Source organism: Haemorhous mexicanus, chromosome 15 (assembly GCF_027477595.1).
Source record: "Haemorhous mexicanus isolate bHaeMex1 chromosome 15, bHaeMex1.pri, whole genome shotgun sequence".
NCBI lineage: Eukaryota > Metazoa > Chordata > Aves > Passeriformes > Fringillidae > Haemorhous > Haemorhous mexicanus.
The window spans coordinates 7,423,062-7,442,960 of NC_082355.1; the positions used below are offsets into that span (position 1 = coordinate 7,423,062).

At 42.7% G+C, this 19,899-nt stretch overlaps 1 protein-coding gene across 1 annotated transcript in view; it reads left to right on the plus strand.

Annotated features, from left to right (window-relative positions):
• ADAMTS2 (ADAM metallopeptidase with thrombospondin type 1 motif 2) overlaps positions 1-19,899 on the plus strand; it is a 174,656-nt gene that overhangs the window by 131,146 nt on the left and 23,611 nt on the right. Inside the window, exons 6-11 of the mRNA XM_059860002.1 lie at positions 4,514-4,670; positions 5,507-5,612; positions 7,229-7,372; positions 10,298-10,430; positions 11,894-12,007; positions 18,964-19,109. Coding sequence (XP_059715985.1) covers positions 4,514-4,670; positions 5,507-5,612; positions 7,229-7,372; positions 10,298-10,430; positions 11,894-12,007; positions 18,964-19,109 — 800 coding nt within the window. The remainder of the gene's footprint in view (positions 1-4,513; positions 4,671-5,506; positions 5,613-7,228; positions 7,373-10,297; positions 10,431-11,893; positions 12,008-18,963; positions 19,110-19,899) is intronic.

The window sequence follows — 19,899 nt, forward strand, 5'->3', positions numbered from 1 at the left end:
TTTCTTATGTTCTTATCACCAGGCACCTACTCATCATCACTTTTGCAAAGTTGTACCCAGTGCTGCCAAATATCAGTTAAATAAAACATTTGTTTAAGGGGAGCTGCCCCTGAGCTGATTCAGTGTGTGACACCAGTGTGTCTTTCCTATGGGCTGGCAGCTTGAACATTCTTGAAAGGCTTGGGTAGAATATAGACTACATTTGCAGTTTTCTTCTAAGATAACTTTGACATTGTTAAAGAAAAAAAATTATATTTCTTCCTTGTTCCATAATCTCCACAAGTATTTGGAGGACTTTCCACAGCTTTATGAATGACTTGTGCTTCAGTGTGTTTGTAGGAGAGAACTGATAACTTCCCAAAGGATAAAAAGGTTCAGAGACCTCTCTGGCTTTCAACCACTTCTTACTACCCTGCTTTGCCTCTTTGTATGAATGGTAGTTGCAGCTCAGTTGTCTTCTTTTTTGTTGTTGTTGTTGTTGCTTCTACCTAAGAAGGAAGGGAGTGGAGAAAAAATGAAGGCAGAATCAAAAAAAGGGAGGAAATTGTGCAGCATTGGTCAGTGTTGAGTTTCCCAGAGAAAAGGCCTCATCTAGTTCTGTAGGGCAGACTGTCCTCATCACCCTCTGTGGTATCTCCTCGCCTGGGGGATGTTTTCCCAGCTGAGCCCTTTCCACTTCTTGGCCAATATCTCCATCTGTTTCCATCAGCAATTCACAGATTTTTTTGCTTTTCTTGCTGTGAGAAGGAAAGTTTCTCTTTCCTTTGGCAGTGTTCCTGCTGATCAGCTGAGTAATGCTCTCCACAGGCCTGCTGTCCTGCTTGGAAAGAGGTCCTTCCCAGCCAGGTCAGAGCTCCCAGCCAGCTGCTGGACCTGTGAGTTCCTGGCAGTGTGAGCCCTTTGCTGGCCAAGAGTAACACCTACACCTCTTCTCCATGTGCAGCCTGCTGGCCCCCAACTTCCCCTGTTTGCTGTGTGACAAAGAGGGATTTTACCTTTCAGCCCTTATTACAGCACACTGCTCATCTCTTTTCCTCTTTCTTATTTGCTTTGTCCATTTAATAAAGTATTTGGGCTCTGATGAAAGCCCACATTGGTTTCCAAAAGAAAATATTATTAAATGTTATCTGATATCTCTACAAGAGTAATTTTTGGACAACATCCTTCTAAAACATATGACATCTGCCCTGTCTACTAACAAGCTCTGCCTAGTTCCATGATCTCCTAAAGTCCTTTCTTTGGGAGAGCAGCATTTATCTGTAAAGGCAAGGCAGCTCAAATGTGGATAAAATTCTATATAAAGGCATGCCTGGCTCAGGAAGTCTTTGACCCAAAGACCACTGGAGATTTGGAGGTTCTTTGGAGGGAAACACTACCTCTAATTCCCTTCCCTGGCCATACCATTGCCTGCTGTGAAGAGAGGACCATGGTGTTTGTGGTTCTTCAGTCTCAGCCAGTGCAGTTGCGCAGCACAGTGAGCTTGACTCACTGATGGTTGCCCAGCCATGCAATATTTGCTGTTAGCACTGATGGAGCCTTTCTGATCTGAAAGTCTTTGGCAAATTGCAGAAATTGGGTGTTCAGGTGAAAATTTGCTAGGAATCAAGTGGGTTTCTCTTTTCAGGCTGCTGCATTACAGGGGGGAAAGACAAGGGATTAGTGACCAGATGATTTGAGTGTCAGTGGACTTGGAGTACTCAGCAGACAGACTGAGTTTTTCCTCTCACTCTTTGAAGTCCTCCTCCCTTACAGGACCTAGACTTGCTACTTACATTCATATAGCACATGGACACTCCAAATAATTGACTTCCTACATGATGTCTTGTTTCCCAGCTTAAAGAGCAATAACGCTCAGTTTTATGATGTGAAAGTTGTGTCATTGGCAAAAACGTTGGGTCAGCTAAATCATGTTTTCTAGGACTTGGGTGTTCTCAGTTTCCCCTTTTATGTGAAAGGGGTTTTTTTTCTTTCTCCCTATTGTGTTGAATGCAAAAACCCCACAATGCTCCACATTAACCACTTGGTCCAACTTCATCTGCTTGAAGACAAACTCTAAAATCAGTGTTTTGATAAGTAAGCATTGAGGTTCTCTTGGACTGAGCCTGTGGTTTTGCTCTTGGAATGGACTCAGGATCCAGTGAGTGAGTTGTTGACTCATGGCAGATACCAGGGCAGGGCCTGAGCCATGGGAGCTGCTGCTTTGCTGTGCCAGACTGCTCTGGCCCCTGGCAGACTGGATGTTAATCAGAGCAGTGCTGAAACCTGGTTCATTCAGAGACAAACATTTTGCTTTTGTGATGGATGCCACCGACAAGGGTTTGGTTTAGTGGGCAGGGAAGAGATGACAGAGGACAGCTATAAAGCAGTGGTTATTAGGAAATAATTGACATTTTATTTTCTATGCTTTTTTGCTGATCATGCAAATTCAAGACTTCTTTGCAAATAATTGGATACCCTTAAACAAAGCATATGTTGATAGGGTGTGTGTTTTCATTGTTTTCTGATCATTGTGTCTTAAACGATGCAATTTTTCATTTGGTAGAATGTACACAAGGAGGTCATTATGAAATAAGGAAGTATTAACAAACATAACAAAATATTAGAAAACTAGAGTTTCTCAACTTCATTTTACAGCATTCTTTGCTTTTGAGTCTTGCAGATTCTTTTATTGAGCTCCTTGAAGAAATTGATCTTTTTTGTGCAGTTTTAGAGAAATAAGAGTGAAGGTGATATAGATAAGTTTTGTGTGTGTTTGCTTCTTTATTTTTGTTTTACCACTGATGGATGTTAGTAAAGACCTCAGCAACAGTCAAACCCTTTTAACCGACTAGGATTTTTCTTGGAGAGCCAGGATTTTGCCTTGTATTAGTAACTCAAAGTTTGTTTAAGTATGTTCTTATAAATATACAAAGATTCAATAAAGGCACCACAACTGTCCCACCATTTTAAATACAGTTATTAGTTCAATTTCCAAGGGAATTATGGCTGGAAGCAGTATGATCCAGCACAGGATTATATTACAACTTTTCCATTCCACAGTGGTATCAGAATCCAAACTGTGCCTCTATTTGGTTTATGAATTTGTTTTTCTGAACATTTGCAGAATTGTAATATCTTAGTTTTGCCAAAATCAGACCTCAGTTGGCAGACACTTCTTTTATCAATTCCAGTTGTTCTTCCACAACCCTTTGAGGATTTTCTTTTTCATGTAGTCAATACTCTATGTACTCCATCATGCATTCAATTAGAGGACACGTCAAATACATCTGTATTTAAACATGAATTGTATTACTTCTCTCTTATTTTTGGCCTAGGCTAGGTTTTGCTCTACATTAAGTATTTTGGAATGACAAATACTTGCAGTACAGCATAGCATCTAAACTGTAGTGGGTTTTGTTATGATTACAGTGTTGTCACGGTAATATAATTTTTGCAAATAAAAAGCCAGGGTTCATATCTATAGTTCTTACAAATCCTGGAAGTCCTGAGACAGGTCAGTTAGTCATATCCCACGTACAATAAGCTTTCTAAAGTCTTAGCAGTGCACAGTATCAAGCAGAATTGCAGAATTAGCGGGGAGCTCCTAAGTACTACTTAAAAAAAAAAAAAAGAAAAAGAGGCAAATGTAATAGTTGGATTTTAAAATACCTTTCTCTTCCTTGTTCAAGAGAGCTGCTCTTTGCACCTCACCTAACACATCAGCTCACTGGAACCAGTGTCAGTTCACCACCCATGTAATGTGTGGTTTGTATGGAGAATGGCATCCCTCAGTTGGAAGTTGTGTTCTACCTTCAGATGAGTAATGGGATAAAGAAAATGCAATTTTAAAGACAGTCACTGATTAAGTCCATTTCTGGAAGTAATGATTCAAGTACAGCTGAAAAAGTACACTTGGTTTTATGCCAACAGATCATGCAGGAGTGTGCCAAGGTCTGCCAGAACAGCATAAAACCAGCTCCATTTCATGACAAAAACAGTGATGAACAGGACAGGGTGCTGGCTCTCTGCAGTTGTTGTGATAGGATTTTCTTGGCCATCAGACATTGATCTTCCTCACATTGGGTCAGTCTCTCCTGGTTGAGACTGTTTTGGTTCCAAAAAGGACATGGGCTCTGTCAGGAACTGTATATCCAGACTGGAAGTGATGAGTAAAGAGATGATAAAGTGATGTAAACTGATGCCAGGGTGGCATAGAAATAATAAGAGTGCACAACCCAGTATCAGCTTTGTCATTAAAATACCCATCTTTTTATTTCTCGTCTATTTTAAATTTTTTTATATTTGTTAGATCTCATTAAATGCAGAAATCACAATCTAACCATGAACTTTAGCTATTTTTTTGCTTTCTTGATCCAGTAAAATTTGTTTCTGAAGCGTGAGTATCTCTTAACTAAGAACAAACTTGTAATGGAAATGAGATGTTTAGTCAAGTGCCCGAAAACGTTGGGAAAAAAAATTGCCTATGCTTTTAATAAATAACTCTTGGTGTCTTTTTTTCCCTGTGTGACTGCAGTCCATGAGTCTGATAGAGATTGGGAACCCCTCACAAAGCCTGGAGAACGTGTGTCGCTGGGCCTACTTGCAGCAGAAACCCGACACCGGGCACGCTGAGTATCACGACCACGCCATCTTCCTCACCAGGCAGGATTTTGGTCCATCAGGCATGCAAGGTGTGTGTCTGGGTTTGGTTTGCATTTGCATTTATTACCAAGCCAGGCTAGTCATGTAAAGTTTAATTGTACCTCTTTTGCCGAGCTGTGCTCAGTGTTTTCTCTCCCCAAGAGCTCTGTGCTGGGCCATTTTCAGTTGTAACTGCTTCACTTGTTACTTGATTCTTTCTTACTGATTACCTATTGGACTATTTTGCGTTCTTACGGAAGTAAAGAAAATGGGATACAAATGTAAAGAGTCCTGGAAATGCCCAAAGATCAAATAACAGATTTTCTGTTTGAAAAGTTCCGAAGCTGTTGCTGTGTTACAGACGATTTGCAAAAAAATGTGGTTATGGAGAGGTCTGGAACAGCAGGGCCAAGCGCTGTCCCCTTTTTCCTTTTTTTCAGATCTCTGCCTCCTGTGAGATCAGGTTTTTCACCAGAGGGGAGAAATCTCAGAGCTTTCCCATTTATTTTGAGTTGGCCAGAACTGCTGTCAACACAGGGCGGAGGGCTTTGCTCCCTGAGGGGTGGTATTGGGCTCATCCATACAGCAGTACGTGGTGTTCTTTGCCTCTGTTATCTTATGCACTTAGAAAAGGCAATTGTAGGGCAGTCCAAGAGGTGACAAGAATTTTCTTGGTGAGCCAGGAAGTTTTCATTTGTTCAAGGCTGGTTTCATCTGTTTTCTAGATGAAGGAGAACATCATTAAATGTTTGGGGGCAGAGGTCTTGGGAGGACCACTTCAACTATACTTGTGTGACAACAAAGGACAGAGCTCGCCCTAGAGCTTCCCACCACGCTGATTTTTCTGTACTTGTTCATTTTCTGAACCCCCTGGTGTTTCTCACAGGCTATGCTCCCGTCACTGGGATGTGCCATCCTGTCCGGAGCTGCACTCTCAATCATGAAGATGGTTTTTCATCTGCATTTGTGGTGGCTCATGAAACTGGACATGTGTGAGTACAACTGGACATCTGTGTTGTGCCTTAAATGGCTTTTGGTACAGACAAATGCTGATGACATTAAGCAGATGCAATTGATGTTAAGAAACTATATTTAGTGTTAGCTCTGGTTTCAGGTCTCAGCTCTTGCAAAGCTTTCCTTAAGATCTTAAGTAAGCTTTATATTTTGGGATTTTCAAAGGGAAGAAAAAAACTAATACCAAAATATCTTCCAGGGCTGCTGTGGGACTAGATTGAATGATGTATTGTAGTCTCCTGGTGGAAATATAAAGTACCCATAATAAAGAAATATGAGTTCACTGAGTCAGTGGAACACAGTATTCTTGCAAGCAACCCATACTAAATAAGCACATAATCTGTGTGTGTTAGTGCTGATAAAGGAAACAATACTGTATAGAAGTGAGGTGCCAAGCACTGCAGTTACAACTGCTCTATATATCTCATATAAAAAATGCAATCATTCTACCTGTTGACATGATTTGAATCAATGCTGGGGAAGCAGTTGTCAGAGCTTTGGTTTTTCTCAGATCTTTTTAGTTTCTCTGTTTTCCCTCCAGAGAACTCCCACTGATTTCCCATTTTCTCTTTGGTAGAATAACAGGTACCAGAAGGATTTTTCTGAACAGTTTCCATCTATTCTGTTTTCCCTAAGAAAGCCTGCAGGCCTTTTCTCATTTTTTAAATAATGAAGTGCCAAAATTTATTGAAATCACCATAAACATTTTCTTAGTTAGACAGAGACACCTATTTGAGTCTGAGATAGTCTTTGATTCCAGAATTTTTGAATTAGGAATGAAAAGAACACAGCATGGGCTTTAAAAGAGACACCACTGCAGAAAGTTTGTAATCCCTCAAGTCATATTCAGCCCCAATCTGTTAATTTGGTTTAACTAAGGACAGATATTGCCCACATTAGTCCAATAGTGCTCATTAAAAATACAATATAAGATCCTAACAAAGGAAAGGAGCAAATATATTCATAATAAATCCAAAAAGAAATTTAAAACCATCTGTAATTTGGGGTAATTTTCTAGAAAGCATCCACCACTTTCCAGGCTGTTTCACATTTAAACAGTGTGGGATTGCTCCTGGGCAACAGCAGCACCTTGTCTGAACTAGCTTTCTGTGTGGTGCCTTTCTTTATTTCCATGCAAAGGAATTGTCTGCAGTTGCAAAATACTTTGAATCAAGTTAAGGTGTGATTTTTTTAGAGGTTATATAAAGCCCTGAATAGCTCCAGATTAGAGCCTGGGAACATTTCTGCTAGTATTGCTGGAGGGTGGGCAGGCTCAGTAATTCAGAAATGGATTCACATTTAGCTGTAGTAATTCACAAATGTGCATGTGAAAAAAACCCATTTTTAGGGTTTTTTTTAAAAGTGGATTTGGCTAATGACATGAAAGTACTCTCCAGGGTCAGTCCTTGCATGTGGGAGTAACTCCAGACCAGCTCTTTAGCTCCAGCCTCACCCTTATTCCCCATGACTTTGTTCATGTGCACAAGGGCCGTGGGAGTTCAGAACCTTGCTGGCACCAACCCCTGGTGACGTGGGGAGGGGCAACACTCGGAGCCCACCCGCGACGTCACCGCTGTGTCTCTGTTGGGGGCAGTTTAGGAATGGAGCATGACGGCCAAGGGAACCGCTGTGGGGACGAGGTCCGGCTGGGCAGCATCATGGCCCCCCTGGTGCAGGCTGCCTTCCACCGCTTCCACTGGTCCCGCTGCAGCCAGCAGGAGCTGAACCGCTACCTCCAGTGAGTACCACTCCCCCGAGTAAGTACCACTCCCTCCAGTGAGTACTGCCTCCCCCCAGTGAGTACCGCTACCCACAGTGAGTACCGTTCCCCCCAGTGAGTACCGTTCCCCCCAGTGAGTACCGCTCCCTCCAGTGAGTACCACTCCCCCCAGTGAGTACCGTTCCCCCCAGTGAGTACCGCTCCCTCCAGTGAGTGCCACTCCCCCCAGTGAGTACCACTCCCCCCAGTGAGTACCGCTACCCACAGTGAGTACTGCTCCCCCCAGTGAGTACTGCTCCCTCCAGTGAGTACTGCAACCCCCAGTGAGTACTGCTCCCCCCAGTGAGTACCACTACCCACAGTGAGTACTGCTCCCCCAGTGAGTACTGCTACCCACAGTGAGTACCGCTCCCCCCAGTGAGTACCACTCCCCCGAGTAAGTACCACTCCCCCCAGTGAGTACTGCCTCCCCCCAGTGAGTACCGCTCCCCCCAGTGAGTACCACTACCCACAGTGAGTACTGCTCCCCCAGTGAGTACTGCTACCCACAGTGAGTACCGCTCCCCCCAGTGAGTACCACTCCCCCGAGTAAGTACCACTCCCTCCAGTGAGTACTGCCTCCCCCCAGTGAGTACCGCTCCCCCCAGTGAGTACCGCTCCCCCCAGTGAGTACCACTCCCCCGAGTAAGTACCACTCCCTCCAGTGAGTACTGCCTCCCCCCAGTGAGTACCACTCCCTCCAGTGAGTACTGCCTTCCCCCAGTAAGTACCGCTTCCCCCAGTGAGTACTGCTCCCTCCAGTGAGTACCGCTCGGCAGCCCCCACCCTGAGTGAGGGAACACTTCTGCATCTCGCCTTCGCTTTGATGGCAGCCTGTCACATTCACATTTTCTGAAAAATCCCTTTGCCCAAGATTTTTCTCCTGGGAAGCTGAGAAGCCTCAGAGAAAAGAGAAACAATTTTTATCTCATTTGATTCTCTTGTGTTTTGCTCCTTTGGAATGTGTTTGGACATTGTTTACCACAGGTGATTGTTTCATTTGTTTTCACTCATTGGCCAGTCAGTGCCAAGCTGTGTCGGGACTCTGGAGAGAGTCACGAGTTTTCATTATTGTCTTTTTAGCATCCTGTAAGTATCCTTTCTGTATTCTTTAGTATAGTATAGTATAGTATTCTTTAATATAATATAGTATCATAAAATAATAAATTAGCCTTCTGAGAACATGGAGTGAGATTCATCATTCCTGCCTTCATTGGGGCACCCTGCAAATACAATATCAGCCCATTCTACATTATTGTAATTTCATTTCTGTCTGTTTGTTTTCTGGACATTGAGCGTGTATTTGCTGTCCTCTCAGGATGACGGAAGACACTGTTATGAATCTCATTGCTAACTTTCCTCCCTCCCTACTCTAACCTCTAGCTGAGGGCTGCCTTGGCTTCCTACAGTGTCATGTCTGTCTTGCCATTTGTTGCTTATACCTGTCAGTGACAAGATGGTGCTGCCTAGAGAGGAAAATTGACCCTTTAAGTGCTATGGGTTTTTCTTGACTTTAGTAGATATCTGAAGAGCCCACATGGTTCCAGAATCGGTTCTTCAGTTTTTAATTTTTCTTTCAGTACCTTAAGTGTGAAAGCTGTTTAAACAGCTTCATCCATGCCCTTTGCCTTCCTTTTTGGACCTGACACTTCAGGCATTAGACCTGTGTGGAGTTCCCTAACAAATTCTGTTGTTTATGACCTTTTTTTTTGCTCCTTACAGAAAAAACTCTCCCCTTGTTATGTGCAAGTTGTACAAAAAATATGGGGAAGCTACTGCCATAACCAGCAAAAGCTGAAAATGAGTAGGAAAAAAGTGCAGCAAAATACACGAAGTAAACATGAGTCAGTCTTTTTGTCAGTATTTTTATTATTGTAGATATCTTAGGCGTGGCAATAAAGAATAAAAACATTGTGAGGGAAGTGTGATTGTTTCAATTAGCAAGATCCTCCAGAGCTTTAGCCATTAAATAAAAATCATCTGGCCTAGAGGGCTGCTTTATGTTCTTTTAAATACAACTATTTATAAAATGTCTTAAAAAAAGCAAAATGATGGGTTGCTTTGAAGTAAATCTAACCTCAAAATTCTGCTTTCAGCTATTGGTAACTTCAAGGCAACCTTAATGATTGCCAGGATAGGCTCATGTATGGTGTCCTCATGTCTGTTAAATAACTGGGAGACATTTCAGAGGTCCTGTGGACTGTGCTGGTGTTGTGAATCAGTTCTTACCCTGTGTTAACCATTTGGTGGGACTGGCGTCAGTCCTTTGAGCTGGCATGACTTGGTCAGATGTCATTCTACAGGCTGTCCTCACTCCTTAGGAGCAGAGGAGAAACTTCCATGTTGATCACACAAAAAGGAAACAGTTTAAACTATGGATGGAGTTGGGAGTGAGCAGGGGAAGCAGAAAGCGGGAACAAAGCCGGGTGAAGTCTGTAAATGAGTCACTGCTTGTCAGGGAGGACACAGGGAAACTGTAAGCTCAGTGGTATTCTGGGATGGTTACCCTGGCCTCTGCTTTTGAAACCCCATTTGAGAGACAGCTGCAGGCAGCAAGAAATTCCGTAAATGGAAAATTATTAAACTTTCTTTTCTTCCTGGTCTCATGTGGATTCTTCCTTTGATTCCTTTCACATAAGGGGCCTGGGGACTGATAGGAATTTACCTGCTAGCTAAATGGAAATTACAATGGAAGGGCTTCAGAAAAAGATGTGTAGAATCCATTGAAGGTAGATACAACGTGCTAAAGTGAATGTGACCGTAATTGCAATATTCTCTGCTCTTAAAGACCAAGATCTGAGAAATTGTAGGCTCTATTTTGTTTGGAACAAAAAGGCAATGGAACCACAAACACCGTGCAAGCCTCACAGCCTCATCTGTTCCTGTGATTTTTGCCTGTTGCAGTTCCTATGACTGTCTGCGGGATGATCCCTTCGAACACGACTGGCCCTCCCTTCCACAGCTGCCAGGGATTCACTACTCCATGAATGAGCAGTGCCGATTTGACTTCGGTCTGGGATACATGATGTGCACAGCTGTGAGTACTTAACTTTAGCTTCTGCTGTTTCTCATCCAGGAGTGGTCTAAGTGTCTCTGAAATGTCCTTAAAAGGGACAGTGTAGTGAAGCCCACAGGGAAAGATGTTGTGCCTTATCTGTAAGCAACGATTAACAACTGAATGTTGACATATATGTTATAATAAATATCTCTTGGTCTGGTTTTCTGGTTGTTTTTTTTAAGCTGGAGTTACAGAAGTATTATTGTGTAGTTTCATAAATATCTGTAGTTGTCAAGCAAACAAACTTGCCGTGTTATTGAGCCTCCTCTTGCTGGCAGCTGGTTATTTTGCTACAAAACTCCCACCTGGATGTGAAGGAGATGGATTTGCTGCCACATCTTGCAGTGCTAGCACAGGGCAGCATGCTTTTATGATCCAATTTTATGGAAAGTGTCATGCATTTTGATACCTTGCAAGAGAAAATAGGCATCACAGTGTGTAAGCAACTTGTAGGGGCTCTTGGTGACACAGTTGGCTCTTGTGTATGAGGAAAACAAGAGGCAAAGTCTAAGTTTAAAGCAAGGCAAGGTTAGTGCCATTCTCAGTGGACTGGCCTCAGAAAATAGCCTTCTGCAGCAGGGCTGTGTCTTCCACCTCCAGCTCCTCAAGTAGAACTAAATATTAAATGGAAAGAGATGTTTTCAGCTGCTGGCAGCTGCTGACACATAACATTTCTGCTTTCATTCCCATCTGCAGGAATATGTGTGCTGAGCAGTGTCCCTAGATAATGGATGAGAACCTTTACAGCATGAGCTGTAGGGTTGTATCTTTACACAATTCCCTCTGATGCTGCCTTGGAAGAATGTCCCAGCCAAAGAGAATCTTTTCTTACAGCCATCCTCCAGAGCCTGGGAGATGGAGGCTTTCTATTCTTCTTTGTTCAGAATAGCCAAAAGCATGTCCAGGCATCATGATTTAGTATGTTTTGTGATGGGTGCTTCCCATTCTCTCCTATAAAAGCCTTTGCATTGTAGGTAAAATGCTGATTTATTCACTGGATTGGGGACCTGATCTCAAATTTCCATCCCCCTAAGAACGGGGATTACAACAGCTGAGCTGAAGTCTGAGCAGTTCATTTCCATCTCCCATGGGTGCACAAGGATTTTTTGCTTTGTTTGCCAAATGAAGCAGCCCCATTTGGAGAAGCTGTAAGAAAAGGCAGCGTGTGTCTCACTGCCTGAAGAAGCTGGTTGGTCACTTGTGTAAAACTATTTTTGCTTGACTTTATTCCATCTCATGCAGGTGGGATCTCGCCTCAGAGTCATGATTCTGTATGCTCAAATATTCAATCCACAGACATCACGGTGCTCCTCAGGGATCAGCACTAACAGCTGGCATTTTGAACCTAGGAAAGGAACCCCCCCCATCTGCAGCTTCTGTTGCAGTTTCCAGTGGGAGCTCTCTCAAAGCATCATCCACTCTGATTTTTTTGTGTGTTCCAGTTCCGTACATTTGATCCCTGCAAGCAGCTGTGGTGTAGCCACCCTGAGAACCCCTATTTCTGCAAAACAAAGAAAGGGCCTCCGCTGGACGGGACCATGTGTGCACCAGGGAAGGTGAGAGCTGTGTACCCACACACCCGTAGTGTTCATGTGTGTTTGTGTGCAGCTGGGGATATTCCCCTCAAAATCAAGAGGAGCAAGAGCAAGCCTGTCTGGAGGACCTGAGGTTTGCTAAGATGAGCAAACTCCTGAGTGCAAGTGAAGTGCTGAGCATTAACTCAGCTGGTTGGAGCATGGTGTGAATAGCACATGGGTTTGACCTCTGTTGGGGCCATTCACTCAAGATCTGGACTTGCTGATCCTTGTGGTCCCATCCAACTCAGAATATTCTGTGATTCTGAGCAGTGTGAGGGAAGGACATGGGGTGAGGCTGGCGTGTCCGGCATGGCCACTCTGGGACCATTAAACCCCGTCCTCAGGCAGGTCTTGGCAGCATCTGCCCCAAGCAAGTCTCTGTGACAAAGCCAAAGATGGGGAAATTTCCTCTCTCCTATGACTCTTTTGAGGTCAGGGTGTTGTGCTTGGACCAGCAATGTTGCTGTGGTGCTGCCTGGCCTCCCCCGTGCAGAGAGCTGTGGGAGCTGGAGAAACTGCCAAGCCATGGCCGCTGGAGCTTCCCGGAGGGAAGGGATGGATCTGAGTGCCAGCTAGAGAGAACCCACGTGGCAGCACAGAGGGGCTGTGAGCAGAGAAGGGCAGGTCTGTGGAGGTGGATTTGCCGGTTTGATGAGAGCCCAGGGAGGCACGAGGAGCGGTGGAGGGATGTGTGGGGTGGCAAAGGCTCAGAGAGCTCCGCCCGCGCAGCCACCGCGCTGGAGCCGCTCCTAGCCCCAGCTCTCCTCCCTGGAGATCACACTCTGCTCACAGTGGGTCTGAGCTCCAAGTCCTTTGAAGTCTGATGAAAAAAATCTGGCTTCCCTGGGCTTTGGATGCAGTGACTGAGGGGGAGAGGAAGATGTCGCTACTTGGAAAGGTTTTTTTACAACCCAGTGAATGACATCATTTATGCGATAAATGAACCATATTAGCAGCTGCTGTTATGGCTTGAAAAGTCTTTTTATGAAAAAGTTATGTTAAATTAATTCCCCAGCAAGTCACGCTCTATCCAAACCACTCCCTTCTGGTTTTCTCTTCTTTAAATTATTCCTGTTACGAAAACTTCGTTTCTTAATAAAAAAAAAAATTAAAAAATTAGGTTACTATCCAAAATTTTAGACAATTTATTTGGATACACTTTTCTTTATCTTGATTCTTATATTAAAAATATTCATGACCACCAACTGAAAAAAAAAAGTTATATTCCATTTTGTTGCATCACCCTCTTCCCTGCTCTATTCATTCATATTAATATTTGAACAGAAATGAGGAGAAAAAAGGAATTTGTAACCCTACAGTTAAGGATCTGTCAGTGCTTCCATTATAAACAGTTTGTCAGGATATTATGCAACTCAGCTGTAAAAATTTTCTTTGGACTGGAACTTGGGATCCAAGGCTTCAGCAAGCTGTGCAGACAGCCCGGCTTTTGAGCTCTGCAGAGATGCAAGAGAGTATGTGCACATTCTGAAGTTTCAGTAGATGATAGGACTCTGACTGTTTTATTCTCAAGGGAGCTGTCCCAGTTTTTTGATAAATAAACTTGCTGCCACCTTCCAGAAGAACCTGAGAAAATGATGTAAAATGAAAACCATTTTATTAGATAAGGCTCAGCAGTCTGAACTAAATGGTTTGGGTTTTTTAAAATAGTGTGAGTTCTGGAGGTTATATAGCTGACTTTATGTGTCTGGGCTCAGCATTTGACCAGTGTATTTATTAGATGTTGGTGTTTTTAATACAGGTACATCAGATCAATGCTTTTATGTCTGTTCCTTTCCTTTTCATCCCTGCCCTTGATTTTGCTTTCCCCTGTTCACTCTCTTCACCAGCTGGGACAATACCAGAGGCTCTTGCCTGAATGCACAGGGCTGTAAAATGCATTTATTGCCCAAAGCTGGGACTCAGTTGCTGTGGGGCAGCTTCCTTTCAGGTACATCTCCCAGGATACCTCATCAGCACTTGAGAAAAATGGAAAATAATTTCAAACATGATCTCCTATTTTCTTTGGAATCATGCCAGAAAAGAAAAGTACAGAAAGATAAGCAATTAAAGATGTTGATTGAGAAAGATTCATTTGTTTCCCACTTTAGAGACTTGCAGTTTTCATGATTTCATACCACTAATTCCCAGGGCCTATTTTAAGCTCAAACCAATCACAACACTGCTGATGTGTCACAGAAACATCCTGGCTTTGCGGCAGCTGAGGGGACAGGATGCCGGAAATGAAAGTGGTGCTGGGGAGGCGAGCACGGCGGGTGGTGCGTAGATGTTCTCACCTAGGGCTGGTGTTCACACAACTGAAAACTGATCCCAGATCCAGCAAGATGCCATGGAGGAGAATCCAGTCCAGCTGCCTCCTTCCCAACTGATGGTCAAGGGGCAAGAACAGCCACGTGGGAGCTGTGAAATCTGGAGCATATTTTTGGCAGGCAGGATGGGAGGGACCATGTGTCTGCACACCCAGGCTGTGTCCTGGACCCAGACACCAACCTTGAAAGGGAAGATGAGGATTTCTAATGCTGTCTATACCTGTGTATGTATGTGTACAGACAAGTTTATATATTTATGTAAATCCTTTTAAGCTCTTCTGTGCCTGTGGTTATTTGAACTAAGTTGACAAAAGAGTGAGGTTCTGCCATTTTGAAAACTTCTTATTAAGTCTTGTTGGGCAAATGGAGATACTAAGCAACCATTTTGTTAACTGGCAGCAAACTAATAATTTGCTGGGTTTAAAGATAAAAAAAGAACATAATCTCCTGGACCTTCCCAGTCAGAAAAGAAAACTACTATTTTGACAGAATCCTAAAGGAAATAGAATAATTTATACTGCTCCCAGCTTGATTTTTTAAAACCAGATTGAGTTTTCAACAGCAAGAGGGAAGTTTCTATCAGTTTTATGAGGCTTTGATGATGCAGCCACTTGCAATGGTCACATTACCTTCCACGAAATAACTCCTGTCTGTAAAGTTAAGCACATGGAGGCTCAGAGTCTTACAGTGGAGTCACAGACACTCCATAAATTGCTGTAGTAAACCATGCAGACAAGACAGAACTGTGCAAAGCTTAACTCTGCCTGGCATTCTGCAGATTGAAAGAAAACATATGCTGTCAGCTGATTATTTACTTGTATACAATTCTGTCAGCTCTACTATTAGCCTCAGGCTTCTGAATCTGGGCAAACTTCAGAAATTTATCATCAGTTTTTGTTATTCTATTTTTCAAAAATATTATTCTGCTGGGGAGACGTTTATGTCGGCTGAAGTAGCTAACTGCTCTCCACAGGGTAGAAATAAAATCCAGAGTCAGTCACGCAGGGAGATCACATGTTTGAGTCCATCTGCTTGCTGCAGTGACTAACATCAAGGTTTGCACCACCTGAGCCTCCTTTTTTTTCTTTTCTTGGAGAGAGGTTAAGAGCCTGGTAGCTGCCCCTGCCAACCAAGCTGATGTTGCTCTTGGATTTGGCTTCTGTGCCAAGGATCCAGCACAAACCTAGCAGGTCTTCTTTTTGCTTGCACTGTGCTAATGAGATGATCTGAGTAAAGCTTGGAATGATTTTTTATTCTGTCAGGAAAGGAAGGGAATGATTAAATATTGAAATAAATAGATATTTTTGAGAAGAAAGATGGACCAAGAAAAGAGGGTTCTGAAAACACTAATGTCTACTCAAAGCAATCCAGTTAATTTCCCACTGAGAAAGCTGACCTCAGCTTCTCTTGGAGACAGGAGACAGATGGGTGAGTGTGTGCTGTGTTAGTCACCACAGAAACGGAGAATACTTGCTCCTCCACTGAAGAAACTTTTACTGCCTCAGAGTAGTCCTCAGTGTTGGAACTTTCAGTTCATCCCTTGCAACTAATTATTTCAAACAGATGGAGCAGAGCAGGCCAGCCTACGTGTGATGGGGGATGCAAAGAAATCAGAAATGCCCTCCTGGGGGGACCCCAGGACAGTGAGAAGAGCTGAGCACCCCAGCCTTGGTGCAGTTTGAGGGGTTCCTTGGCAGGTCCTGGAGCATCAAGTGAGGAGATCAGAGAGGCGCCCATTGCTGCCCAATATAAAATACTTACAGATACCCACAGAAGATCTTCAAGCCTTTTCTTAGAAAATTGACTTGCAGATGTGTTAAGCCCACAGGAACACACTGGCTCTTTTTTTTGCATCCACAGCAGTTGTTTCAAAGAAAGCTGAAAACAGCAGTGGAATGTTTTACTGCAAGAAATTTAAGCTCCCTCTCCTGGAAATTGCACTTGTTTTGGACTGCCCTGTTTGCCAGAAAAATAGGCGAGACTGCAAGAAGTCATCCTCAACTAAGAAAACAATTTGCATTTACCCTTTTTTTTCTCATTTAAAAAAGAAAATTGCTTTAATATGCTTCATTCTTTAAGTGAAACCCCCTGTTTATGAAGGGAATAGTGCTTGAAATTGGCTCTTTTCCACCTCATTATGTAGTTAATGTAGTAGCAATAGGAAGGGTTGGCTTTAACTTCCTTTATTACACTGGAGATTGCTCTGTCTCTGGTTTTACCTTCTCATGCATTTTCTTGCATGGATCTGCACAGAGTAAGATTCATTAGTGAATAATTTGTTTTCTCTAGGCTCCATTCTTTTAATCCACAAAAAAAAAAAAAAAGGCAGAGCTGGGGATGACTCATTTTACACAAATGCTTCTCTCCTAATAGCTCTGCCTCAGCTTCCCAACAATCAGCATCTGACCAGCTTCTGCACTAAAAATCAGTGCTGCTCTTCTCTTTACACAGCAAAGTCAATAACACTATTCCATGTTTGCCTTACAGTCCAGGGACCAGTCTCAATGTCAGTGAGGGGGTTTATAAGAGGTTGTTGCAAACCTACATCCTGCTATTCCTGACTAAAACAGGGAAAAGAGGCTGGGAAGCACAGTGTCATCACATGTCTCTCCCTCTCCTCCATGAGTCCAAGCACTGGATTCTGGATCATCACATGATGAACATAGGCTAAATGGCTCCTGAAATGGACTTGGTCACTGCTGTGGAACTTACACCTGAGAGATGCAGCAGCCTGATGGAAGGATGTGTGAGCAAGCACAGATCAGGAGCTGTCACTTCACATCTGCTTCTAAGCCCAGCTGAAATGTCTATTGACTAGCTGAGACATTGCCAGCTTCCCCCTCATTGCTGAATGGTCCCCTGGCAGCACAGGGCTCCACAACTCAAAATGTTTGTTCAAACAAACCTCTCTAAAGCCATAAGTAAACAGTCCCTGAAGGGTACAGCCCTGAGCTTCTAAACCAAAAAAAGCAAAGGACATATTAGCATTTTACATTTCTTTCATGCTTTGCTGAATTATCTCTTGTTCTGTCAAACATCTAAGAAAAATTTGCTCATTACAGTTCTGGAGCAGGATTGGTATAATTGGCTTTGTGGTAACTCATCTATTTCAATAGGTTTTGACTTTGAATATCTGAAGTCATGGGAAAGAAAAAAATTAGTTGAAACCTAATTTCTACTCTCTCTTCTATTCCTTGTCCAACCAAATCAGCCCCAAAATAAATTGCATGAATAAGGAGCCAGTTACTGAGCAGATTACTGAACCAGTAAGCTGTGCCTTGTCACCATTCTAGTGATTCTCTCTTGAAATTCAGCATTATTAATGATTATCCTGCACTTTTAGATTTGCCTTCCAGATCACTAATCGCTCTATGCTCAAGAACTCTCTCCTGTTATATATCTTCTGATTTTGTTTTTGCTGGCAGCATGCATTTAGCCATATGCTTGTCTTGTGCAGCCTGCCAAATTCCTGCGTTCCAGGGCTTGTTAAGCTGTGTAAAATGTTGTTGTTGACTTGAATGTTAAGGAAAGTAAGTGACTGATTTCACTTGTTTTTGCAGCCATCTGTGCTCCTGAGCCAGAGCTCTCGTCCCAGCAGTAACCGCTAACGCAGACAAACTGTGACAGTCTCCTGCAAAGTCGTTTGTTTGCTGGAATATATTTTCCAGCACCCACACTTCATCAGTAGACTTTTATGAAAGCAGAAATAGTACTGAAAGGGGCCAGAGTCTTGTGATCCTTGAGAAGAATTCTTTGTGACTTCAGCTGAGAAAAAATTCCATGATTAGGGACTGGAGAAATTGGTGGAAAGGCATTGACAGGTTTCTTTAACAGGAGATGACAGTAGAGATGATCAGTACTGGAGCTATAAAGGCTTTTAAAGAAATAAAATAAATCCCTTAATAGTTTTGGGAATGTAGCAAATTCTATGTTTCAGCTGCCGTGGAATGACTGTATTAAAAACCAGGTAAAAGAAAGGAGAAAGTATGGTAGGGCATGATGACCTGTGCAGCTGCAGGACTGCTCAGGGCTGTCCCTAAGGAATGCCTCCTTTTTTTTGGTCAGGTTTACCGTGAGATCTCCAGGGAGACACTGCAAAAGTTTTTAATTAATAGCATTAATGTCTACAATGTGAGCTTGCTTTCATTCCATGACACTTTGCTGATTGCATTTACTATAGGAATACGTGTGTGGATTTGGGAGCAGCTGGGCAGGATAGTGCTGTGGCCAGAGCTCCTGAAAGCACTGCCTGGAGGTGCTACAGGAAGGATGTTATTGTTAGCCTCCAAGATTTGGGATTCTGCCATTTCCCTTAAATGATATCCCTGCTGCAGACAGGTAATGAGGAAATGTAACACTGACGAAAGTTTAACAGACTTGGTAGGCTTGAAACCTGCATGCACAGATGTGCATACTGACATGTAAGGTAGTAAAATCTGAGTGAGTTTGGAATCATGGGCACAATCTGACAGCAAGTCCCTCTACTTTCTATTGGAGAGGTGAAAAATTCCAGAATTTGTGCTGAAAATTAGAATGTGTGGTACAACAGTTTCTCATCTGATGTAAGTTAATAATCTAATCATTCTGACATCTGATTCTGTCTTTCAGCATTGCTTTAAAGGTCACTGCATCTGGCTCACACCAGACATCCTGAAGCAGGATGGGCACTGGGGGGCCTGGAGCAAGTTTGGCTCCTGTTCCCGCACGTGTGGCACCGGGGTGAAGTACAGGACCCGGCAGTGTGACAACCCACAGTAAGTGACACCTCACTGGTGTGGGGCTCCACTGATGTGCAGAGGCTGCACAGGGATCCTCAGTGCGTGGCCAGTGCAGCAGTGCAGGAAAGGATGCTGAGTGGTGCTTGTTAAATCTGACCCATAGCATAAGTTGTCAGAAATTCTGCTTTTGGCCCTTAGCAAGTCATGAATCATCTTTATTTCTCAGTTTATCCATCCATTAAACTGGTCATGCAGTTACAAGGGCTAATACAGTACTGTGTAAAGCATAAGTAAAAGTTTAGAGTCCTATATATCTCATTTTAAAATGGGAGTATGAAATAATATAAGTGATTTACTAGATTTTTTAAAAACCTTTTAAAAAGCTTTCTTTAATCCACCTTTTAGGGTATTTCAACAAGAAGATCTTAAAATATTTTCAAACTGTTTTCATTCCAAGTTGGAACAAAGCTCCTGAGATCAGAACTTTCCCCAAAGTTAATTTTAGGAATTTTGAATTGTCTTGCTTTAATAACTTACATATGGGTCATCTAGATAATGAGAATGATTCCATTTCAGTAAGAGTGGAAGTAAAGTATAGTTAATAAAGATTAGTATGTACATATGATAGGAAATGTGTAATTATTGCTATCTTAGTGTGATATCACAAAATGTCAAGGTCCTAACAGCAAGGACTAAAACAATTGTTGGAATTAAATTATTTTAACAGAGAGATTATTTTTAACATTGAATTTCTTGGTTTGTTGATAAAGCAATTGAACTTGGCTAGTATTAAAAATCATCTTATCATTGATTTGGTTTTTTTAAA